Below are 26,938 nucleotides of genomic sequence, written 5' to 3'. Positions count from 1 at the left end.
ATCTCATTCACTGGACATATCCCATTCCCAAGACACATTTCATTTGGTAGACATATCTCATTCCCAAGACATATCTGATCCACACCATGATTTATACTATTATTACAGCACAAAATATTGCTGTGGCGGCTCAATGTGTGCTGAACTAGTGACCATTAAAGTGCAACTTCAGATATACCATCACCCCAGGTCTGCTATAGTGATGTTTCTGGGCATGACACTTTCATATAGGTCTGCTATAGTGATGTATTTCTGACCATAACACTTTCCTATAGGTCTGCCATAGTGATGTTTCTGGGCAAGACACTTTCATCTAATTCCTTTGGCAGTAGAAAAACTACAATTATTACTGTGCAGTAAAGCACCAAGCCAAATCAACCAGCCTACCATACTGCTCATTCATAAGGAATTATTGACAAATTTATAACAGCAAGATTTACCTCCCTTGGATTTGGTTTTTGCAAGATGCAGTGTTCATTAAAAAGAAACACATTGCTGTCAGTGTTTGTTTTAATGCTTTGAAAAGAAATTTTATTTCTTTTCATGAACTTTGTAAACAGCAGTCTCTTTTTATTCCTCTGAATAAATTTCACATCTACTACTGTAGTTATGTTGTTATCTGGTGCCAGGCTTTCCCATACACCATTTATGGCTTAAATGATGTATATCTACAACATATCACCCAATGATCTTTTGTATGCATTCAATCAGTATGTACTACATAATGGATGTAATGGGTCCGCCAGTTGTTTTAAGTGCACACTAGTGCTACTGTGTTATTTTGAAAATGTTGACTACTTTACTATATTTACTGATGGTGGCCACATTTTTTTTTTAGTGTTGTACCAAATTTCATGGGCTTTGTGGTTGCTTCAAAATAAAAATGTAAAGGCCCAATGAAAAATGAGCCACTTGTGAATCAGAAGGCACTCTACCCCCACCCCCAATTCTTTATTTAGTGAAACATTCTTAGCAATCAATAAGGCTTGGTTATTTGCTACCTTAATCTGATTAGTGTAACAAGGCTTGACTATTTGCCAATTAAACTCGATTTATGTAATAAAGCTGGACTACTTGCTAACTCAAAACAATTATTGTAAAAAAGCTTGGCTATTTGCAAACTCTACTTGATTACTGTAACAAAGCTTGACTATTTGCTAATTCAACTTTGTTCTTGTAATAAAGCTCGGCTAGTTACTAAATCTACTTGATGACTTTAATAAAGCTTGGCTATTTGCTAATTCTACCTGATTACTGTAACAAAGCTTGATTATCTGCTAGTTCAACTTTATTATTGTAATAAAGCTTGACTATCCACTAATTCAACTTTATTATTGTAATAAAGCTTGGATATTTGCTAACTCTACCTGATTACTGTAACAAAGCTTGACTATCTGCTAATTCAACTTTATTAATGTAATAAAGCTTGGCTATTTGCTAATTCACCTTCATTACTGTAATGAACTTTGGCTATTTACTAATTCAACTTGACTGCTTGTAAGGGTTTGACCATTTGCTAACTCAGCTGGATTACTGTAACAAAGCTTGACTAACTGCTAATTCAACTCCTTTACTTTAATAAAGCTAGAATATTTGTGCATTAAACTTGATTACTGTAATAAAGCTGGCTATTTGCCAATTCATCTTGATTACTATAATAAAGTATAATATTTTCTTCTGCATGTGTTGTTTCATTTGAACCCTTTTGAGAAAAAAGATTACAAGATAATAAAACATTTTATTTTGTTACAATACATACACAGCATCCAGTAAATGTTCTGAGGTCAGTAAGGACACAAAGAAAGAGAATTAAGTGTTAAGTATTTATTCTGTATTTTAGAAAATGAAAGAACAAACAATGGAATGATGCATGAAAATTAGATTTAATGCTTCTTTACATCATTCCTTCATGCTGTCAAAAAAATTATTAATGAAATAACTGAGTATTATCCCCAGAGACTTTTATTGTAGTGACCCCAATACACATTTATTTTAGCCTGTGTTGCTTCAGAAGCCATCCACTAATACGCATATGCTTTAACATTCCCTGTTCCCGATATCATTTAAAAATTTTTGAAATAAAAATCCTGTCATCAAAGATCTATTTCTCAAATGATGCCTGTTTTTACTTCTCGAGTAATGAATTAAGATAATCCAGGATAACTACTCACATATTTGTTATCTTTTGTATCTGCCTTGGCCTGACAAGTGTGGTGTACAAGGTTTGATACTTGTCTTTGCACTCATATAGTCATGTTTTTTTGCCAAGTGATGACTGCATCTACTGGCAGTGTGTGTTATGTATGTTTCAGTCATTTTTTATACGAGTTCAAAACGTGCTACACATATTACTTTTTAACTTAATCAATTTCTTAAAAATCATGCTGAAGAAACATCACCTTCAAAAATATCCCAAATTACCCAGCACTCAGCTAGCCTCATGTTTGGATGGCTATAAAGATGAGACTGTGATTCCCATTCAGATGGCAGGAATCTCTAAAATCGGTGTATCATATGGTAAATCTTCCTCATTGCTGAATTTTGTGTTAGTTCTACTTCGTTATCAAAGGGAAGATGGGTGAGGGCATTATGTACATTGCATAGGCAGCATTAATTTTAACAGCAGTAGCAGAAGTTGTCCTTCTATTTACTCTCTGAAATATGTAAAAAGAAAATATCATGAATGAAAATTGTCTGTTACCAAGGAGTAACTCTTACATTGATATTTATACACTCTGCGACAAACATTTTTTTAAATAAACCTAAAGTGGGTGCAGCCCTATGAATTTCTCTTCTGTCAACTGAAGTAAGCAAAGGGGGAAAAAAATTCTTCGAATTTTACCAAAATTTTAAAACATGTAAACAAAAAGCTTTGGATTATTCCTGATTTAAACATTTCTCTGTGTGTTTGTGGGGATTTTTTAATTTTTAACTTAGCTTTAACAATTCTAGTTATATCACTACTATGCATGCAGTGTTATATCACTACTATGCCTGTAGTGTGGCAGTTTATAGCAATGTCTAGCTCCAACTCAGTCACATTATTATACCATTAGACCGACCAGTCCCAACACTAACGTCTTAATATGATAAGCTGCCAGTACCATTTTTATAAGTCTTTGGGATTGACTGGGCCAGGGTATCAACCATGACCTCCTGCATCTGAAACATGTGCTCTAACCATTTCAGCCACTGCAGCAGTCTAAACATTTCTGAGACAAGAATGTATTACTTTATAGATTAAATGGTGGCATTTCATAACCTTCATAACGTTAATATATATTAGCATTTGCCAGAATTGCAGATAAAATCACACAAATCTCAGTAAGTGAGCTATTTCTGCTACCTTCATAATTGCCATAGATTAATTTAAAACCACATTGTGTCTATGACATCTGGAATAACTGTAATTTGCCGTGGATAGTTTTCAGACTTTACTTCAATACTTAATGAGTTCTGACATGTCATATCATAATTTTGGGAAATAAAGAATACCATTTAAATGTATGCACTTTTTTAAATAATTCGCTGGTATTATATTTGTTTCACTTTATGATCTTAATTTTCAGTTTATAACACATTTTACAATGCTCCCCATGATGCTATAAAATAATTATGGGGTGATTACTGTTACTGTTGGGGTGCGTGGCCTGGGCCTGACATCCCGCTTGACAAAGGAAAGTGAAGCGTCTCTCATAGCCTCTCCTTCCCAGGTGTAGTGATCGCCACAGGACCACTGTCTCGCTCTGTGGGGCGGGAGGTTACTTGCATATGGCCTCTCCTACACTGTTGTGTCCACAGCAGCACCTTCACGCGGTGCCCCCTGTTTTAACAGAGCCTGCTGTGTGGCGCGACCGAGTACCCGGCGGTATAACTGGGTGGGCAGACTGGGCTCATTAGCCTTGGCAGGCAACCAGTCTAAGAGAAGGGAAACTCTGACCCCAAACCCGGGCAGATGAAGCTCGTTAGCCTTGTCAGGCAGTTCATCTAGGAGAAGGAAACTCTGATTCAAAACCAACCAAGTCCCATCCATTGGAATATGGCTCCACTGCCTTGTGGATATCTTCGGGAGAAGGAAAGGCTACGGGAGTAAACCCAGACAGAAAATCAGGAGTGGAGCCCCTAAGGCGGCTGGGGGTCGACTACGACCTCCTTCCGGCAGCTCCTGCATCCAGTGCCAAATGTCATGCTCAGCATTCCTTTGGACCCCACCAGCAAGGACGAGAGGGGGATCCTGACGTCTGGGCAGCCCAGGATCTCCATACTCCACGCCCAGGCTTGCGCCCTGGAGAGGACACTCCAGTCTCGCTACTGAGTGAGGAAACAACACGGAAGCTGACAGTTTACGGGTTATAAGTCCCACCCGATTGGCGTAGGGATGGGGCGCCACGGGTCAGCTTTGACGGTGGGAGGGATCATCGTGTCCCACTGGCCAACTATCGCCCGCCTCAAGCCGGGCAGCCCCCGGTCAATAAGGTGTTGACCCGCCATCGTCTGCCTGCTCCAGTGGGTGTCTGGAGCTCAGTGTGTTGTTAGCATGACAAACAGACGGTAATTCCACACCAGACAAAAGAAACAAGAAACCAAAAAAGAAGACTCCAGCTCTTCGATTTGCAAGCTGGAATGTGCGCACCATGTGTACAGGCATCTCCGACGACCTCAGAGAAGTGGACGACACCAGAAAGATGGCCATCATCGATAGAGAACTCACCAGACTAAATATCAGCATAGCTGCCCTCCAGGAAACCAGGCTCGCCTCTAGTGGCTCCCTCAGAGAGGAAAACTACACCTTCTTCTGGAAGGGTCGAGAACCTGAGGAGCCCCGTCAGCACGGAGTGGGCTTTGCCATCAAAAACTGGCCTCGGTTGAACCTCCCACAGGGGGCACTGAGCGTCTCTTGTCCATCCGCCTCACCACTACTTCAGGTCCTGTCAACATCATCAGTGTCTACGCCCCAACCCTCATGTCATCAGAAGACGTGAAGGATCAGTTCTATGGGCAGCTGGACGAACAGATCAAAGGATGCCCCAAATATGAACCACTATTCCTCCTCGCCGACTTTAATGCCAGAGTAGGTGCGGACCACGAGTCCTGGCCTACCTGCCTCGGATATCATGGCACTGGAAAGACCAACGAAAACGGCCAGAGACTGCTGGAGCTATGCACCTACCATGGCCTGTGCATCACAAACACCTTCTTCAAGTGTAAGCCACAACACAAAGTGTCATGGAAACACCCCAGATCTCATCACTGGCACCAACTCGACTTGGTCATCACCAGGCGCTCTGCCCTTAACAGCATCCTCTCCACCAGAACCTACTACAGTGCAGACTGTGACTCCGACCATGCCCTTGTGAGCAGCAGAGTGCGACTACAGCCACACGCGCTAAACCGCTCAAAACCAAAAGGATGTCCTCGCATAAACACTGCACAGATGTCAGTCCCTGCCAAGGTGGAGGAGTATGTGTCTGCCCTGAACAAGGCTCTCCAGGACCTGCCTGAGTATGACGCTACAGCCAAGTGGAACGCCATGAAGGGTGCCATCTACAGTACAGCTATGTCAACGTTTGGCAAGAAGGAACGACCCAGCCAGGACTGGTTCAATGCACACCTATCAAGGATGGAACCACAAATCGAGGAGAAACGAAAAGCCTTCATAGCTTACAAAAAATGCCCTAACGAACAGACGCTTGCTGCTCTCAGAAGTGCCCGAAGTAACACCCAACGCATTGCTAGACAGTGTGCGAACGAGTACTGGCAACAACTGTGTGAAGGGATCCAGTGCAGTGCCGAGTCCGGACACATCCAAGGCATGTACAGTGGCATCAAGAAGGCTCTAGGCCCTACAGTGAAAGGGGTCACTCCCCTGAAATCCCTGACGGGAGAGAAGATCACAGACCATGGGCAACAGATGGCCAGATGGGTGGAGCACTACTCAGAACTATACTCCCGAGAAATGTCAGTCACTGATGCAGCCCTCAGCAGCAAAAAGAATCTGCCCACCATGGAAGAGCTCGACAAAGTGCCAACCTTAGAGGAGCTCAGCAAAGCAATCGACTGCCTTCCAAACGACAAAGCACCAGGTAGTGACAGCATCCCGCCCGAAGCTATCAAACGTGGAAAACCAGCATTGATTAAACCAATGCACGAGCTACTTTGCCGCTGCTGGGAGAAAGGAGTAGTCCCCCAAGACATGCGTGATGCCACAATTGTGACCCTTTACAAAAACAAGGGCGACCGCAGTGACTGTAATAATTACAGAGGGATCTTGCTCTTGAGTATTATTGGTAAAGTGTACGCCCGCATCATACTCAACAGGCTGCAGTTGCTGGCAGACCGTGTGTACCCGGAATCACAGTGCGGCTTCAGAGCAGGCAGGTCGACGACAGACATGATCTTCTCCCTACGACAACTCCAAGAGAAGAGCAGAGAGCAAGGTCAACCACTCTACATGATGTTCATCGACCTCACCAAGGCCTTTGACTTGGTCAGCAGGAAGGGCCTTTTTGAACTTTTGAGTAAGATCGGTTGCCCCCCAAAACTCCTCAGCATGATAATCTCTTTCCATGCAGATATGAAGGGAACAGTCCTGTATGATGGATCATCCTCAACTTCCTTCCCAATTAACAGTGGTGAAGCAGGGCTGCGTGCTGGCACCAACACTTTTTGGGATCTTCTTCTCCCTGCTCCTGTCCTATGCCTTCGACACGTCCACGGATGGCATATATCTACACACCAGGTCTGATGGGAGGCTGTTCAACCTGGCACGACTGTGCTCAAAGACCAAAGTGAGAGCTGTGCTCATCAGGGAGATGCTTTTTGCAGATGACGCAGCTCTTGTGGCCCACACCGAGGAAGCCCTCCAGAGACTGGGAGACCATTTTGCTGTTGCCTGCACGCAGTTTGGTCTCAAAATCAGCTTGGAAAAAACAAATGTCAGCGTGCAAAATACCACCATTGCCCCTTCAATCAAAATCAACAGTGTCACCCTGGAAGCAGTCAACAACTTTACCTACCTAGGGTCAACCATCAGCAACACTCTCTCGATTGATATGGAGCTGGACAGAAGGCTTGGAAAGGCAAACACCATCATGGCTCGATTAACAAAGAGGGTTTGGGAAAACAACGCGCTGACAGAACACACCAAGGTCCGAGTCTACCAGGCCTGCGTTCTCAGCACCCTTCTATATGGAAGTGAGACGTGGAGTACCTACATGAGGCAAGAACACCGGCTCAACTCCTTCCATATACGGTACCTAAAATGCATCCTGAAAATCAGCTGGCAAGACCGTGTTCCACACAGCGAGATCCTGCAGCGTGCAAGTACCCCCAGCATGTACTCCCTGCTAATTAAACGCCGCCTTCGATGGCTGGGTCACGTCCGACACATGGAGGATGGAAGGCTGCCAAAGGACATCTTATATGGACAGCTGGCCACTGGCATGAGAAGAGTCGGACGCCCCTCACTCCGTTTCAAAGATGTGTGCAAGAGGGACATGAAGGCATGCAACATTTCACCCGATGGCTGGGAAGAGCTGGCTGAGGACCGAGGCACCTGGAGACTGATGGTAAACAATGGCATATCAGTCGCTGATGCGACGAGAGGCCAGTTGGCGGCAGAGAAACGTAAGAGAAAGAAGAACGCAACAGCAACCACAGTAACGCAGACTTCCCAGTATGTCTGCACCAACTGCAGTAGGGACTGTCACTCACATATAGGCCTGCACAGCCACAGCAGACGTTGCCAACAGAGACAGACAACACCCCATGGGCGCTATTCGCATGGTCTTTCGAGACCGAGTCGCCAATGATGATGATGATGATGATGATGATGATGACTGTTACTGCACAAATTTTGTCTGCAGTTCTGTGATCCAAGATTTCACCATGATGAAGTGAATGACCTTCAAAAAGCTTACACAAATGCAAACATTTTTAACCCTAATTACTGTCTTTTAAGAAAAAAATTTACTCACTGAACTATACTGATGTTGCCATTTTAAGGAAAAATATGTTCCTGCAAGATACCTGTGCTGTGTGGAAAGCACGCTATCACACATACACATTAATGTGTTCTGGGAATATAAGGCAGTCAAGATAGAGAAGTGTAGGAGTGCACATCTCCATAAAGCCCCACGGAGCATCCTGGCTGGTGGAGGGAAAATTTGAAATATAGGCAGGGAAACTAAGAATTGGAACAGAGAATAACTAAGTTTAGCTGTTACATATATTAAAGACATATGGATGAAAAATTGTGTTAATTCAAGGAAACGAAATGGAGTGACATTCGGACCAGGATACAAGTAGAAAAATTTACTTTCACGAGTTCCTGATGAAGTGGAATAATAGAACTGTGCAATTTAAAAGAGAGCTGAATAACAGAACTTGAATCAGTTTCTATTAGTCTTATTTTATTTCACATTATATTATCATCATGATAAGTTATGTTAGCGTGAATGTGTAATTGTGTGCATAATTAGTGTTATATGTCAATAAATGTAATATTATTTGTGTATTTGATACTGTCTGTCTTCGTTCTTTGAGTGATTATCATCTGTCCAAAACATTCATCCTCCCGATCTTAAGTATCTGACTAAGTGTAGGGGAGTTCGTGACAATGACCAAAAACAAATACTGATATGACCAGAAACCCAAATCGATATGACCAACAACCCATACTGGTAAGACTGAAAACCCATATTTATATGACCAAAGGTATGGATAGTCACATTAGTGATGATATATTGGTAAGACTGAAAACCCATATTTATACGACCAAAGGTATGGATAGTCACATTAGTGATGATATATTGGTAAGACTGAAAACCCATATTTATACGACCAAAGGTATGGATAGTCACATTAGTGATGATATATTGGTAAGACTGAAAACCCATATTTATACGACCAAAGGTATGGATAGTCACATTAGTGATGATATATTGGTAAGACTGAAAACCCATATTTATAAGACCAAAGGTATGGATAGTCACATTAGTGATGATATATTGGTAAGACTGAAAACCCATATTTATATGACCAAAGGTATGGATAGTCACATTAGTGATGATATACTGATTAACTTAAACCACTAAATTCGTCCAAATCTATCTTAGAAGCCTCATGGAAGATTGGTCAGTTCTCCAAAAAAGCTGCTTCTTTATCATTATTATTATTATTATTATTATTATTATTAAAAATATTAAAATCTGTTACTAAAATATAAATTTTCCAGTGCATTTTCAATTTTAATTGGAAAAATCAAAGTTGATTTAAAGAATCGAAATATGTTTTAACAAACTGATGTTAATATGATAAAGGGCTGTAAGACTTATTTCAGAGAGTTTCTTTTATAAAATGAATGGAATATACAATATTCTTACCCTATCAAAGCATATCAAGATTAGCATGGATAAGGATTCATGTGCATTTCTAATTTTGACCAGATGTAACAAAAATCAGTCTCTTGTTCTTGTGAAATCATCACAGCAAGAAATAAATGATTAAAACAATACAGTTACAAAGTCTATATCCTCATTTATTCATGATGCCCAGTTGAAAATACCATGTATACCTGCTTATAAGTCCAACTGCAAACAACACAGATCTGCAGCTGCATAATGCACCAGCAGATCTGGGTGTGTTTAGTTTGGTAATTACAGAATAAAACTTCTCTCTCTCCCCGTCTTCCGAAAATGCCTATTTGATGGCATTTCTAATCTATATAAATCCGGGCTAGTTCACTTTGTGTGCAGGTAAGATTAATGTCTTTACATTATTGTATGTCAATAAACTAAGTTGATGGATGATGAATCAGTGCTCTATTTTGTTCTAATTAAAAATATCAAATAAGCTATTTGTTAACTTTGAAATAATACTTGCTGCTTTATAATACAATCTTTATATAGGTCGTACAATGCTGTTAAAACACAAACAAAATATCTTTTCTGCTTTTCTCATTCTAAACCCTGCTTCATGAGAATAAATACCTAGACTTGTCAACAATTGTTAGCACACATTTTTAAAACTATTCACATGTATCCATCTTTTCAAAACTTGTTATCTTGCTGTCACGGTGCAGTCATCTGAGGGACATCTTTCAGGACATTTCTTTCTGAAGTCTAGAACTGTACGCCTGAGTAACCACATTCATACAGTCCAAGTACCTATCCATACACATTGCTAGGCATTTCTGAAACAAGAAGGGATGACATTAATAAGAGCTACAAGTGAGACTGATATTGCTCAGGGCAGTTCCATCAAAACATACAGGGGACTGATATTGCTCAGGACTGTTCCATCAAAACATACATGGGACTGATATTGCTCAGGGCTGTTTCATCAAAACATACATGGGACTGATATTGCTCAGGGCTGTTCCATCAAAACATACAGGGGACTGATATTGCTCAGGGCTGTTCCATCAAAACAGACATGGGACTGATATTGCTCAGGGCTGTTCCGTCAAAACATACAGGGGACTGATACTGCTCAGGGCTGTTCCATCAAAACATACATGGTACTGATATTGCTCAGGGCTGTTCCATCAAAACATACATGGTACTGATATTGCTCAGGGCTGTTCCATCAAAACATGCATTAGACCCAGGGATGGCACTTTTAAAGTCGGGGTACTCAACCACAGATGCAATTTAGAAATTTATCATCATTTTAATATGAATTCTGTGAAATCAAAGTACTCTGGCATGTATTTTTAAAAAACTGCATTCCCTGGGTACCATGTATGTTTAAATGGTACAGCCCTCACCTGGTTTACAATACAACCAACCATTTCACACAGAAGACAACTGTAAAAACAGAATCCTACGTAAACTACCTCACAACCATTATATCATGTCAATTTCACCTATTTGACAATAGTGCAATAAAAATTATTTCCAAAGATAAAGGCATAATTAATGTGCAGCACAGACTTCACTCATAACTGACATATTGATAATATAAACCTATCCACCATGTCTTATTGAAATCAGACAAAAGATACGGTCTCCAGAGACGTAACAAGCCCAGCCAATTAGATACAAGATCACCACATCAACATGGATAGGTCTCATTCAAAATAAAATTTATCAAACCTCTTGACGATATTAGCCTGTCTACCGAGTTTGATCAAAACTGGGGGTCAAAATACAATTCTTGTGAGGCAAAAACATCTGCCAAACTGATGAAAGGTTACCCCCCCCCCAATTAATATGCATTGATCTCACTCCTAATTAAACCAACTGGGCAGCTTGATGACATAAGCCTACTTTGCAACTCTGATCAAAATCATATCAGAAATATAGTCACTGGAATGGTGGCAATCTATGAAAATCAAATGCATGGTCACCATCATCATTATATGTCAATATCACTGATCCAGTGACACACATCTGCAGGAAGACCCTTCCCAGATCTGACAGACTTAGACCATAGTTCTCCCATTACCAGGTGGCTTGATCTCATCACCGATGATGGACCATGGCGATGGAAAGGGTGCTGCTCCACATTCAAGGTGATATGTGGCATGACTCACTCTCAATCAGCAACAAGCTCATGGCAAGTAGGGGAGCACGACTCACTCTCAATCAGCAACAAGCTGATGGCAAGTAGGGGGCATGACTCACTCTCAATCAGCTACAAGCTGATGGCAAGTAGGGGGCATGACTCACTCTCAATCAGCAACAAGCTCATGGCAAGTAGGGGAGCACGACTCACTCTCAATCAGCAACAAGCTGATGGCAAGTAGGGGGCATGACTCACTCTCAATCAGCTACAAGCTGATGGCAAGTAGGGGGCATGACTCACTCTCAATCAGCTACAAGCTGATGGCAAGTAGGGGGCATGACTCACTCTCAACCAGCAACAAGCTGATGGCAAGTAGAGTGTCATCACTCGCTCTCTGCCTTATGGGATGGAAGAGCTTCCTGACTTAGTAACTGTAACATTGGAAAAGAGATGCTGCTACTCCTCCCTCAAAGGAGGACATGAATTGCTCTCTAGAGGACTGTGGAGAGTGCTTTTCTTCCCTAATTGGAGAGCACAACTTGATCAATGTCCACTTGTTATCTCCCTCGGGAGTGGGCCCCTTAACTTTAAACGTCTCCAAGAGACTTTGATAATTCTTCTTTGCAACCTGAGAGCCAAGGAAAAAACCTGCATTCCGAGGAAGATGAGAAAGGAAATTTTCTCCTTCCCTGATAAGTAATGCTTATGTCCGGCAAGGTCCCTGACCTCATCTGACCACAGACTGCAATAAGGACAGCCATCTATCCTCTCCCAGGCTGTACAAGATAGGCAGGTGGGGTTGTTCTCCAAGGGGGAGATTCTCATGACCACACCTACCCACACCCTGCATAGACATTGCTGCAAAAAAACAAATTTCTAACAATAAAATTTACAAAACATTCTATCTAAGTATCATGTAAAAATGTGATGTATTTGCATAGACTAAGTCTATGCTACTTTAAAACAGCAAGAACTCACCCTTCTCAGGCACTGTCTCAATGAATGTCAGTAATGCTAAGCTGAGAAATGAAGATTCAAAATGATGGAAAACAAATTAAGAGTTAGACAGCAGCGATGATAACATTATGTTAAACTGAAATGTTTGTAAAGTACATGTAGATTTTATTCACCACTAGCACAGTTGCACAAACTTTAGTTCCAAACCCTATACAATTCAATGGCTTGTTGCTATCTCTCAACTTGACATAGTTCATGGAAATTCATTTTTCCATTTCATATGACGATGGAAATCATATCTCCTGCTACGAGACATACTCAAATTGGCATGTGATGTCCAATAAACATAATTGTGTCTTTTCCATCTTTTATTTACAAGAATCTGAATATTCCTTTTTATTCTTCTGTGTTTAATATTAACACTTTCTACAGGCTTATTTTCCATTTTGTCTTAAACATTCATCACTTTCAGGACGCCATTTTTAAACAAAATTCTATAATCAACAGTTTGAACATGCAGACGCTTCGCTTGAACAAATATGTGCAGTTTAAAGCATCTGGGGTGCTGCTGTAAAGTTAGTCTGGTTCCCTACCTAATTTCACTAATTTTAACATGAAACCCGGTGTAGCAGGCCAAATTAACCCCTGCCCAGATTAAACACGGGTATAGTTTGGCCCAGGCCAGAGTATACTCCGGGGCATAAAGTGTCCTAGGCTAAACTATGCCCAGGGGTGTAAAATAGCCTGGGCCAGTCCATACCCCTTCAGGCCAGAATATGCCCCACTTGTATATTAAATTAATATTTACTTATCGTTCTGGTCTTTACTTGTATGTATATAACTTGACAGACTACAAGTATGACTGAAACATGTCACTTAACTTACCTGACAATAAAATGTTGAAAAATTAAGTAATTCTTGTGTATATCGCTCAACATTATTGACATCATGGGGGTATAATTTAGCCTGAGGGGTATGAATTGGCCTAGGCCATAATATACCCCAGGGGTATACATTGGCCCAAGCCATAATATACCCAGGTATAATCTAGCCTAGGCCGCTTTAACCCCAGGTATACTCCGGACTGAGGGTATACTATTGCCTGTTACACCGGATCCAAATAAAACACAGATGAAACAATTATCCAGAATTTTCTTCAACAATCATTTTTTTTCCATAGTTTTTGTTTGTATGCTGTAAGTTCATATTTTATGGGTAATTTCGTAAGACTTATGGCAAAATCATAAGAGTTGGAAGGTCTGCCAGGTACATAATAAAGAAAGAAAAAGGAGAAGAGTATTTCTCAAACTCTGTAATTGTTATGCTAATAGACACAGGATTCTCAGTGTGTGTGTGTGTGTGTGTGTGTGTGATTTGGATTTTTAACATAGCTTAAACAATTTTTTTCAGTCATATTGCTACAATGTCTGCAGTTTATAGTGATGCTAGTACTTATGCATCATGCCGCAGACATGTAGCATGATGTCCCACTCAGTCACATTATCCTGACACCAGGCTGACCAGTCCTAACACTAACCACTTAATGCTGAGCATCAAGCCAGGTAGCTGTTAGCACCATTTTTATAAGCCTTTGATATGACTCGGCCAGGGATCAAACCCATGACCTTCCGCATTCAAGGCAGATGCTCTAACCACTAGGCCACTGGAGCAGAGCCATAGGAGTCTAAATCCAAGGTTATAAAAAGAAGAAAAAAACACAAAAAGAAAAAATGTAATAACGAGAGAGAGATAGCTAATTCCAGTCAGTAAAAATGCTTGATCTAAGACCACACAATAAAAATGATACATATTAAGAAAATGCACCAACTGTGACATATGACTCAAAGCAAAAGGAATTTTCTCTTCAGTGGTATTTTTAGCAGCAGTAATGTCTGTAACTGTAAAAAGAATAAATGATTGTGGATGGAAGCAAGGTAGGACATGAAAACAAGAACATTCTAATCACCATATGGGAAAATGAATTCTCATCACAGATTTGAGGGTATTTTCCATCTGGAAAGAGTAAACTACACAACAGCAACATGCTGCATAATAGCGACATCCAAAGCATGATTGGCTATGTTGGAGGACATATTGGGACCATTTTCATTTAGGATCAACTAATTTAAAAGTGCTTAGAAGTGTTTCAGTGAAAACCCTGTTCTCATTCAGGAGTAGCTGAGAACAAGACTTTAAACATGCCCACTGATTTCACTTAGAACCAACAAGGCATTACAATTAATGTACATGTATGCATAGTGTATCAGGACCTTCCACTAGTTTCACTAGTATCTATGACTAACAGAGCCAAAATTTGCAGATGATTTCATTTGTCATTTACTCTATGGCAACCATGAAACATGTGTTCCATGAGTGAACATCAGCATCATGAAGAGCACATTTTACACTTTGCCCCGTCTCTAATAGCCCTCTGTGTAAGCCCTAGTAAGGCATGTGTGTAGTCTGGAGATTACTGACTGATGTGTCTCTATGACCGGAATGTTTGGTCAAGATGATAGTGAACTCTTGAAATAAACCATTATATCTGCATTATATATCCCAAACTGACTGGCTTCTTTCTTTCTGCAAAACAACTGTGAAGTCAGGGGAAAGCAGGTGCTTTAGAACTTAATTATGGTGCAGAAATGAGAATGTTGACATATGAACAGACACATGGACAGATGGATCTGCCATCACAATGCAATGACAGATCAGGACCTACACTGATTCCAGCTAGATGATCATTATACACCTCTCCCTCAGTAACCTGCATACAGTGGGGTCCAAAACTACAGACTGCACTATAAGCAATGTTGCAAATTACAGAGGGACCTCCAAAAAATCCAATACAACAACCAGAGAACTGCAGGGTATGGGAAGGAGGAAACTGGGCTGTTTAATGACTGAATCCTCGTTTTATAACTGCATCGAGAATATTTGTCAACAAAGTACCTTTTCTGATGAAGTTGTTCATTATTTTCTATAAATTACTTTTATTTTTAAAATGTCTAAGATATGAAAGATTGATAACATGATTCCAACTGGTTTCAACAACCGAGACAGTATGCAAGAACGTTTCATGTGTTAGGTCATGGCTTTCTGTTTTGCTGATTAGTCTGATTTTGTGAAACAAGGAGTCTACAAAAGTAGGGAACCAAACTGTTGATACACTACCAACATGATTCCTTTTTATAAAAACATGTAAAACTTATTTCGTGAGACAATCATCTATGTTGAAACTCAATTTTTATATTGCTCAATTAGTACAATATTGATGCTGTGACTTCATTGCAAGTAATTGTGAAACTTCTTATCATCATTGCGTATATTTCAATGTATCTATGAAACAAAGCTCTTTATTTTTTTTACCAAGTTCTCATTTTGCTTGGTTGCCTAGCTATGTTTAATCACAGACTGAGTAGGTTAATTTAAGGTGGTTTAATTAGATTATGTACACAATAACATTTATAACAGTGCTCGATTGATCAAATGAAATGAGTTACCTGACATACGACTGGTACCACTGGTTCTGAAGCATGTAGGACTTGTATGCTTTTTTTTTAAATTTAAACTCCACCTCCTTTATTTGATTCAAAAGATGTAAATAATGTGATAACAGAAAAGGAGGCCCGCTTTTATTTAGTGCAACAATACAACAAATGCTTCTGCTAGTCCAATATCAAAACATGGTCGGCACTTAATTAGGTTCTCTGAGAAATGCTCACAGACATAGCTGTTCCGGTAGATTTACACATTTTACATTTAATTCCAAGAGAACACACTGCATATATGATTATTACACTTAAAAGGAAATAAAAGATAGAACCAGAACACAAATTTCAATTGATAAAAAAAAAATTTAATTGGTATTTATTTATTAAAGTACTGTATCCACTAGGGGTAAGTGATATTTTCACTGATCAAATTGCCTTGAATACTTTTAATTGTGGTGTATTAAGAATGTCGTTAGGAAAGAAAATGTAACAAATTAACATGAATTCTTATTAAAAGTTGATAGATCATAATGTTGATTAAAAATTTCCAGGTCCTATAGACAGTTTTGACAATAAAATGAGAGATATATCAAAGTATCCATTACCAATTTAGATCTCAATTTTCAAGTTCAACAAATAGGGATCAATTTTTGAGTCTTTTCTGGTTTAGAAAATGAGATCCATGCCTGGCCCCACGTTATAAGCAGGTTCATGAGTTATCAGGGTGCAAGTTATCAAATGAGTGCTGTATAACAAGTGCTCTTTTCAAACAGTCTTAAAGTCTAATGCAATCCTAACTTAACTGCTATAAGGAAGGTCCTGGGTCAGCATTCTTTCACCCTAGGCTTGGATCCGACACTATCAAATAAACTTCTCAGACCTGCCAACTCATAAGATTTTGCCGTCTTATGAAAATTACCCTTAAAATATGGACTTAAGGCATACAAGCAAAAACTAAAGAAAAATTATTGTTGCCAAAAAATCAGGATAATTGGTTCATCTGTGTTTTATTTGGATCCAGGTTTCATCTTAGAATTAGTAAACAAAATTAGTCATGGAACCAAACTAACTTTAGAGCATCACCCCCAGACACTTTAAAATGCACTCATTTGTTTATGCTAAGCATCTGGATGATCAAACTGTTGATTATATAATTTTAAAAAATGGCATCATGAAAGCGATGCATGTTTAAGACGAAAGGGAAAATAAGCTTATAGAAAAGTGTTAATAATCAACACAGAAGAATAAAAAGGATTATTCAGATTCTTGTGAATAAAAGATGGAAAGGACACAACTACGTTTATTGGACATCACGTGCCAATTTGAGTATGTCTCATGGCAGGAGATATGATTGCCTTTGTCATGTGAAATGGAAAAGTATTTCAAAGAATTATGTCAAGTTGAGAGATATAAGCAGACCACTGAATTGCATAGGGTTTGGAACTAAAGTATGTGCAACTGTACTAGAGGTAAATAAAGTCTATGTGTACTTTACAAACTTTTCAGTTGAATATACTGTTTATCGTTGCTGCGTCAAACTTTAAATCACATTTTCCAGCTTTACAATAGCAGTTATTGATATCTTGTGAACCTTACTGAAAACTGGTCAGTCTAATGGAAAAAAATCAACTGCCTTACTGGCAACGGACTCATCAGGGTTGGCATGTCTGACTTCTCCTAGAAGTGACATAAATACCACAGCAACGCTCATAAACAGGTTTAAACATGACATAGAGCATTTGAAGTATTTTTCCCCCACCGCCACTAACTGGCCCTATACTACTTCCAAAAGGTGCCCACAATAAAGTCAACCCAAAGACCAGCCTATCTTGCCATCTGAAAGGAATATAACCTACCTAGCAATATCAAAAAGTAAAGGTTCAAGACTAGTGCTGGACTGCCCCTGAGATGGCCTAAACTGACAGAATTAAAAGAGTAAACGAAACTCACATGTGCTAATTTTCTTTCCTTTTTGGTTCTTTATGGCAGAGAAACACAAGCAGGTTATTTAATGCCAAGGCAAATGGAGTAGAGTGCCTTGCCCAGTGACACAAACCAGTAGCTGAGCCTGGCTGGTCTGATGGTAAGATCTGAACTCACACCCTTTCGGTTGCAAGACTGGCATGCTACCCACTGAGCCACCATGGTTCCCTGCATGTACTAATAGATAAAATTTCAAACAACTACATCTGTATCCACAAATGAGGTATTTGGTACAAATCCTTAATTAATAACGACTTTTACTAACATCAAACTTGTATAGCAAAATATGAGTTACCTGTTCACCACTACCTAATGAAGATCCTGGACTTGTTACACACTTTTTAAAACATTTATCTGTCATACTCTGAAATGGGATAAAAAATGCTGTCGTAAGAATTTCACTATTACTGGTAATTTTCTTCATTCAAGAGTTTTAAGACACATAATAAGAACAAAAAACCCTCAAATAAAAATAAGCATGTATACCTAGATGGCAAAACATGAAAGAAAAAGAACTAAAAACACCTTAAAAGGTATATTAAATTGAAGATAAAGGGAAATGAGTATGGTCAATGGCAGATATAAACTACATTTCTATCCAACCACCTGATACCTACTAAACTTATTGTGCAGATACCGTTATTTTCCTGTTAGACTTACCATGGCACTGACATCTGACCATTAGACCCCTGAACCTATAGGCTTCTTACAAGCCATCCAGTTAAGTGATACAGAGCAAAAGTTAAGTTGCAAAACCTCATTTAATTTGAACCAAAATGACTCTGACCTCTGACATTAAGTTCAAGCCCCTCTACACACCTTGGTCCAGGTATGTGGTCCAGAAGTAAAGTTACTGTGCAAACCATTTCTTTTATAATTGCTGACCCTTGTAATTCTGGCCCCAAAAGGCAATAGCTTTCTCCCTTACACAAGATATAAGTAACCAACTATCTCTGGCAAAAGAACATGGCTGCTTTCTTAAAATATTTTTTTTGCAGAAACCATTTATTCTTTCAGTCACTGTGACCTTGACCTTTCACCTTTTTGACCCCAAAATCAATAAGCTTATTCCTACCCTATGTTTAAACCATCCACATAGTTTGGTCAAGGTCTTTGATGTAGAACAAATGTTATTATGTACAAACTATTTTTATTTTTTCAGTCTGTGCCTTAGACCAATGATGTTTGGATATCATAATCAGTAAGTTTGTTCCATCCTCTCAGAACAAGCCATCCAAAGTTTTGGTCTAAGAATAGTATGCATCTTTTTAGTGACCTTCACCTTTGATTCCAAAATTAAAAGATTTAATTCTTATTACAAGTGCAACCCAGCCACAAATTTCTGGTAATTGTTGATGGTGGAGAATTTTAATTACTGTTCAAAACCTTGAACTTGAAAATAGATAAGCCTTTTCCTCATTAGAATTTCAATTAATGCAAAACAATTTGACAAGTGTAGAGGCATATAACTTGATTTTTTGTAAAGGAACCAATTTACTTATTTTAGTAACCTTGACCTCTGATAAAGCTGTCAAAATTTAGAAAACTTCTTCTGGGTTCCATTTTGATCCAAATGGTAAATTAATTCAGTACAGCTCTTGAGGTTTTGTGTGGAAATCAGTTTTATTCCTTCAGCATTTCACTGATGATGATAGGATTCTTCAATATGCCTAATGCAAGCCATCCATAAGGTGATCTAAATATACAGGGATGAACAACATCACATCACTGCATGTTCCATCTAACAGTGTCATATAACACAAATTAGAAATCATAACATTACATGCTCCATTTAATAGTGTCATATCAGACAAATTAGACGTTAAACAAGTGTTGCTCCATCTAATGCTGTCATATAAACAAATAAAGACATCATATCCTTGCATGTTTGATCTAACGGTGTCGTATAACATAAATTAGACATCAGATTATTGGCTGTTCCATCTAATGATGTCATATAAATTAGACATCACATCACTGCATGTTCCATCTAATGCTATCAGATAACATAAATTAGACATAATATTATTGCATGATCCATCTAATGGTGTCATATAACACAAATTCGCCATCAGATCATTGCATGCTCCATCTAATAGTGTCATATAACATAAGTTAGACATCATATAATTGCATATTCCATCTAATGGTGTCATATACCTTAAATTAGTCATCATATCATTGCATGCTCTATCTATTGGTGTCATATAACATACATTCAACATCATATCATTGCATGTTGCATCTAATGGTGTCATATAACATAAATTAGACATTATATAATTGCATGCTCCATCTAGTGATGTCATAAAACAATGGTGTAATATAACATGTTAGACATCATATCACTGCATGTTCCAACTAATGGTGTCATAAATCATAAATAAGACATAATTGTATGTTACATCTAATGGTGTCATATAATACACATTAGACATCATATCACTGCATGTTCCATCTTATGGTGTCATAAATCATAAATAAGACATAATTGTATGTTACATCTAATGGTGTCATATAATACACATTAGACATCATATCACTGCATGTTCCATCTTATGGTGTCATAAATCATAAATAAGACATAATTGTATGTTACATCCAATGGTGTCATATAATACACATTAGACATCATATCATTGCATGTTCCATCGTATGGTGTCAAATGACATAAATGAGACATCATATCATTGCATGTTCCATTTAATGGTGTCATATAACATAAATAAGACATCGCTGCATGTATCTAATGGTGTCATGTAACACAAATAAGACATCACATCATTGCATGCTGTATTTAATGGAGTCGTATAAAACAAATAAGACACCACATCATTGCACCCTCCATCTAACAGTGTCATATAACACAAATAAGACATCATAACATTTATGTTCCATTTAGTGGTGTCATATAACACAAATTAGACATCATAACATTACATGTTCCATCTAATGCTGTCATTTAACAGAAATAAGACATCATGTGTTGATGGATAAATGATTCCTTCTGCCTGTTAAGTGCATTATTTGTCATTATATATTATAGGTATATTTTTTATTCAACTGGGGCACAATGGAGATGCTTAACAAAATTAAAATAAAGCATGTTTGACATACATTTTTTTGGCTGTTACTAAGTTTGTTTGGAGGCTATAAAGTGAATAGGTCCATAGTCTGTATGCATGGATCAGTGTTTTCTGTCATAGTATATTTCACACAGCATTGAGAACTGTATCCTATATGTAGCAGTCATTTTTCAGGTCAGCATCATTAAATGTAGCTAACAGTATATAATTTGTTTCACAAAAAGTATTTAAAACTAGTTATGTAGCTTTAGCTACATTTAATGACACTGACCTGAAAATGTATTGAGCTAGGCCTGCATATAGGACAAAACTGACCATGCTATGAGAACGAACTAGCATAATACCAAAAAGACTGACATCGTATGTGTGTGTGTCTTTGTCTCTCTCAAAATGTTTTTGTATGGTGTGTTCTCAAAGACAGATTTATATTAAGTTACTATGTTTTTGTTATATATCTGCTGTTGTGCTGTTGTTGTTTGATTTTAGAAAAACTATGTCAGGCACAGCAGAAGACAACAAGGGTTTCATTTTTTTTAAAGTAGTTCTGAGCAAGGGTACATCTTGAGTTGAGGTTATCTCTTATTCTTTTCAGCCTGGCACTGCTGAGACTCGCAGCAGATGATGACTTTTGTTTCCTTCTGCCTAAACCAGCTGTCAACAATCGCAGCACCAGCATCTGGCCTGCCTTCTTACAAGCAGCTGCTATTTTAAGAAACAATTTACAGGTTATCATTATAAGCATATTAATAACAATATAATTTAAAATTAAATGATTTTTGGTAAACATTATATAGTGTTTTTAAATATTTGAGGAGATAATTATTTGAGGAGACATCACTGTTTGCAGCGTTCCAGTTAAATAAATACAAATTTTTAGCTTAATTCACTCCAAATAAACAATCTACAAGTATAATAATTTACATTAAAGCTAAGTCTGATAAAATCAAACAATGAAAAATGTTTTGTTTGCTGAACATCAAAAACTTACACTCATATTCAAGGTTTCAAGAACGAGACATATCTGGGAAAAATTAAACGTTGCTTGATATGTAAGCTGGTCGTAATTAATTTATTTACTTCAAATACTTACTCCTGTAAAAATTGTCTCTGCTCTGATCACTGACGAGTCATCCTTCTCTTTTACCATGGAAAATTGCAGTGGCTTCATGCTGATAATATCTTTTTCATGCTGTTTTGTGCTTGGCTGTTGCACTGTGTTTATTAATGTCATCTAGACCACCACATAGTATTGAGATGCTGTGAGGAACATTGGCAGAATGCATGATAGGCCCCGCAAACTGTTTCCCCCAATCATTCCTATATTTTTGATACCATTTCTTTTTCTTGGCTGGTGAAAATTCATTAGTTACTTCTATTTCTTCGATTTTTCGCTTCTTTCTGAGAAACATATTCATTATGATGCTGAGATTTGCTGATGGGGTCAGTTAAAGAGAACCACACTGTGAGACAATCTCTTTGTATTGGCAGATGAAAACCGGACATCTAGCCAGATATGGTAAAGTACTAAGAAGCATACCAGACACAGAAAAACAATATACAGAAACAGGGAAATGGAAAATGATGTTTTTGTATATATATAAAAAATCTGGATTTTTCCTCAAGGAGTTGAAAAATCATGATTTTTTCTTAAAAACTGGGAGATAAGTACAAAAATTGGGATTCTCTCGATTTTTTTCAGTTGGGTTGGCAGGTCTGTATGGTGCAATTATTAAAAGAGAACATGTCCTTCTTCCCAAACAACCATCTCATAATCATTCAAAGGTAATATACCCCTCTGAAACCTGACACCAACTATAAGAAACAAGTAATATGTCTAACTTCAGATGGCATTCTGCCTTTACATCAATATGTCAGTAAGTTTTCATATCTAACTCTCCATGGGATTTCTGAACACAACTGTAATGAATACATATGCACCCAACATTTATATAAAAAAACATCAGCACTGTTTTTCAAAAACTGAAAATGAATTGGATGGTTCAATAAGTATCAAATAAACTATAGACAAAAATAGAATATATCACTGGTAACGTAAGAAAAATAGCAGATAATGTAACAGATACTGAATACCAATTAAGTAGGAACCATCCTTTATATCATTAGTGGTAAATAGTTCAGGCAAATAACCCCACATTACATCTTTCCCTTGATAACTCGCACACAGTGGGATCCAAAAATATAGATCACACTATAAGCGAGGGCACAAGTTATTGAGGGACCTCCATATCATTATGAAATGATACCATCCCATGCTGGACACCAAGAAAACCACATGTGTGGGGGGAACTTGTCTGTTAAATAGCTGAATACTCGTTTTAAAATCGTGTTGGGAATAATTGTCAATAAAGTGCTTTTTCTAACGAAGTTATTCGTTTTTATGTAACATTTACCTTGAAGTCATTTTCAAGATGTCCAACTGCTGAGAGAACATTATTATTGTTGTTCAAATTGGTTTCAACAACCTTTCACATGTATTAAACATTGTGTATTAAATCACTGATTCGTTCTGTTGTTGAGTAGTCTGGTTCCTTGATCTTTACTATCCCTGCTGAGCTCTCTAATCTTGTGGGATGCAGCTCAAGAAGCATTCTAAGCAGGGAACCAGACTAGTTACTGATTCAAATTCACAATCAAACAAGATTCCTTTTGTTTAAAAAATGAACCATTTAGTTCGTGAAAGAGCTGTCATTGTCAAAAGTCATTTTTAAGTAGTGTTCTATTATAATATAAGTAGTGTTCTGTTATAATATAAGTAGTGTTCTGTTATAATATATTGATGCCATGATTTCATTACAAGTAATAGTGAAATTTCTTTTCATCCATGAAGAAATCTCTATGTGGCAAAATCAGGAACTGTGAAACTAACTTTGCATTAATAAAATGCATCTGTGAAACAGAATTTCACGTCATCAAGTATTCATTTCTCTTGATCGTCTTGCTAATGTTGATCACATATGTGTATGACTTTGATAATTTAAGTTAGTTTAAATATATTATATTCTCAAAAAAAAGTGTAAGTAAGGAGTGGCCACTAGCTCTTATGCAGGTTGGATTTGCATACCTTTAAAATTTTCAATTATTCCACCCCTTTATTTGATATAAAAGACGTAATTATTGTGGTAATACAAAAGGTCATATTTTAATTCAGTGCAACAATACAACAAATACTTAGGCAAATTAGGTATCAAAACATGATCAGCACTTAATTAGGTTCTCACAGAAATTCTTGCAGACATAGCTGTTAATGGCAGATTGATATATTCAAATTTGATATAACAAAAACACATTTCACTTGATAAAAATGTATTTAACTGGTATTTGTTTATTAAAATGCTGCCTCAAAAAGACTTAAGTGACAATTTCACTGATCAAAATTTTGATGCATACTGTTATTTACAGTGTACCTAGAATGTTGTTTGGAAATAAATCTTTTAAGAAAATACATGATTTCTTATTAAAAGTTGATATTTCCATAATGTTGATTCAAATTTTCAGGTCAAATCAACCATTTTTAATAATAAAACAAGCAATATATCACGGTTTTAGTTACCAATTTTGATCACGAGTTTTTTCATTTTCAACAATTAGGGATCATATTTTTGTCACTTTCTAATAAAAAAAAAACAAATAGCGATCCCATGTTATAAGCAGGTTTGTGTGTTATCAGGGCACAAGTTTTCAAGGGAGTGGTTTGTTTTGTACACTGATGAACAACTGATGGACTTTTAAAAAACACTACTCTACAGATCACTGGTGTAGACAAAACATTCAATATTCAATCGACGCCTCATGCATGTGACTGTGATTTGTTATGAACAAAATGCAAAAGGAAACTAGTAGATGATGCAGTTGACAAGACAGATGCTCAGTTTAAAGGTATATCATAAGTAACTGACAGTAAAGACTAGCGGACAGTCAGAGACATTCGCTGATATTTACAGCCATGTGGGCAGTCAAAAGAATCGATGAATGTGAAATAATTCTGAAAAGTTTTGCAGATTCATCCAAAAAGAACCAAATATGGTGATTTCATCCAACAGGATAACTACAATTGTGCCAACTAAGAGCAGGAGGAAAACAAACATTCAAAGACAAAAGTACAGTGAACAAACGAACACAAAAAATCAATCTGTTTAAAGTCAGATCTCCATTGTCCTGCTTCATGTAGGATGGCTCTAATATGATTTTAATCAGATTGCATGACAAAATGTCCAAAACACACTGTCGCTGACACAGACAAGTGCACTGACACAGGAGATGACTTAAGATCTAAAAATAAGTACTTAAATATTTGCATAAGACATGACTATCTTAATCTCAACATGACAATTCAAGTCAGTCAATAGGCAAATATTTATTATACTCCAAAATGTTCCAATTTATTTTTATACATGATAATTTGGAAGTGCTAACATATATCGTTACACTGCATTATTTACACATATAAAAAGTGATCTATATTTGCAATTTTAAATGTAATCTAGTGTCAACTTAAAATACTGTTTATGTGTGAAACCAATTGTAATCTTGTAGATCTAATAGTACTTTATATTTCAGCATTTTCTGTATTGTATCTACAGTTCTTAAATGTACATTTGTGTTGTTTTGCCTGTCCAAAATTTTGACATGCTGAGCAATAAATTATAAATCTGATTATATTAAAAGACTTTTTATTCAAACTCAAGAAAATGAGCAGCGTGGTTAAACATTAAGTTGTGTTTTAACCTTTGTTTAGATATTTTCTATGTTTGTTCCTCTATTTTCATTTGTTCTGGAATATCAGAATCTGTTCCAGTAAATAGTCCAGCTCCAAAAGCAGCCATATTTTAACCCATCTTACATTAAGTATGTATAATGTTATGTTATGCCTACATGTGTATCCAATCAATTTTCATTTCCTTTCATCTAAGTTTTACACCGTTACATAAAAGTATCTTCACAGTCGCATTTATTAAATGCCCATTGAATGAATGAGTAATGATCTGCATTATTATTTTCAGATAAAAGAAATTCATTAAAACTAACTTTAAATTGCTTTATAATTGCTGGGTAACCTAAAGGTGTTGCTTTACTTTGATTACTTCTTGCAACAATATGTCACACTGATCATCATGATAAATACACGTGATAATCCCAAAACCTCAGAAACAACTTGCCAAGATTTTTCAAGAGTAGCATTACTTTATATAGAAACGAAATAATGTTCAATTGTGTAAATTATACACGTATAAACAGATTTAACCGTTGGATGTTAATGTAAATGAAAGTTCGCATAAATTAAAAAATAATTGGAACATTAGGTTTCGTGAAAATAGAACGTCCTATGATGTTTAAGAGACGAAAAAAAAGGCGAACATTTCATCAGTCACAATTGCTGAATGTCATTCCTAAATTCACCTCTAATAATTGTTGCACTTGCATCACAGCTACTTGTTGCTTAACTTGACCCATTATATTTTCACGTTGGTGGGAATCCATTCCAGCTGAGGATGGTGAAGAAGAACCGAAATCCATTATTATTAGTCAATTAACTGACAAAATACGACCTTCAGCACACGTGCTTGACATAAACTTCCGGTATTGGAACGATTTGCATTATTATGTGAAACCGATAGAGAATCCGGTGTGAGAAACGAAACCAAGAAAAATCAGGTATACACAAAAAGAACAACAAAAAAAAAAACAACGCAACGTATAGACGTAAAACCAGAATCTCTCTCTCTCTCTCTCTCTCTCTCTCTCTCTCTCTCTCTCTCTCTCTCAATATAGAAATTTATATAAGTCAATTATATTTAACGATGTTTCATAGCCTTTGCCCTCTTGTCATTCTAGTTGTTGTTCCCTTTTATTATATGGAAAAGAACTTTTGTCACAGCTATAACTAGAAGA

The 26,938-nt window shown here is 37.5% G+C and overlaps 1 protein-coding gene across 1 annotated transcript; it reads right to left on the bottom strand.

Annotated features, from left to right (window-relative positions):
* Positions 1-9,517: 9,517 nt before the first annotated feature.
* On the bottom strand, positions 9,518-26,644 carry LOC149792274 (mitochondrial import inner membrane translocase subunit Tim13-like). The gene is made up of 4 exons (XM_089970823.1): positions 26,447-26,644; positions 18,238-18,306; positions 12,235-12,366; positions 9,518-10,192 (listed from the first exon to the last, which is right to left on the bottom strand). The coding sequence occupies exons 1-4, from the start codon at positions 26,561-26,563 to the stop codon at positions 10,100-10,102; spliced, it is 411 nt and encodes a 136-aa protein (XP_089826949.1). The 5' UTR covers positions 26,564-26,644; the 3' UTR covers positions 9,518-10,099.
* Between the last annotated feature and the right edge of the window lie 294 nt (positions 26,645-26,938).

Source organism: Sinohyriopsis cumingii, chromosome 9 (genome assembly GCF_028554795.1).
Source record: "Sinohyriopsis cumingii isolate HCF-2022 chromosome 9, ASM2855479v2, whole genome shotgun sequence".
Classification (NCBI taxonomy): domain Eukaryota; kingdom Metazoa; phylum Mollusca; class Bivalvia; order Unionida; family Unionidae; genus Sinohyriopsis; species Sinohyriopsis cumingii.
This window is presented reverse-complemented; position numbering and strand designations above follow the sequence as displayed.

Bases quoted from the DNA above. Each gene is read 5' to 3' on its own strand.
- LOC149792274 (XM_089970823.1), bottom strand. From the start codon at position 26,563: ATGGATTTCGGTTCTTCTTCACCATCCTCAGCTGGAATGGATTCCCAC. The intron at 18,307-26,446 runs GTGAATTTAGGA...ATCCCATTTCAG, and splicing joins AAGTGCAACAATTATTAGAG to AGTATGACAGATAAATGTTT. The intron at 12,367-18,237 runs GTAACTCATATT...GTTTTTTTGCAG, and splicing joins CATTAGGTAGTGGTGAACAG to CAATGTCTATGCAGGGTGTG.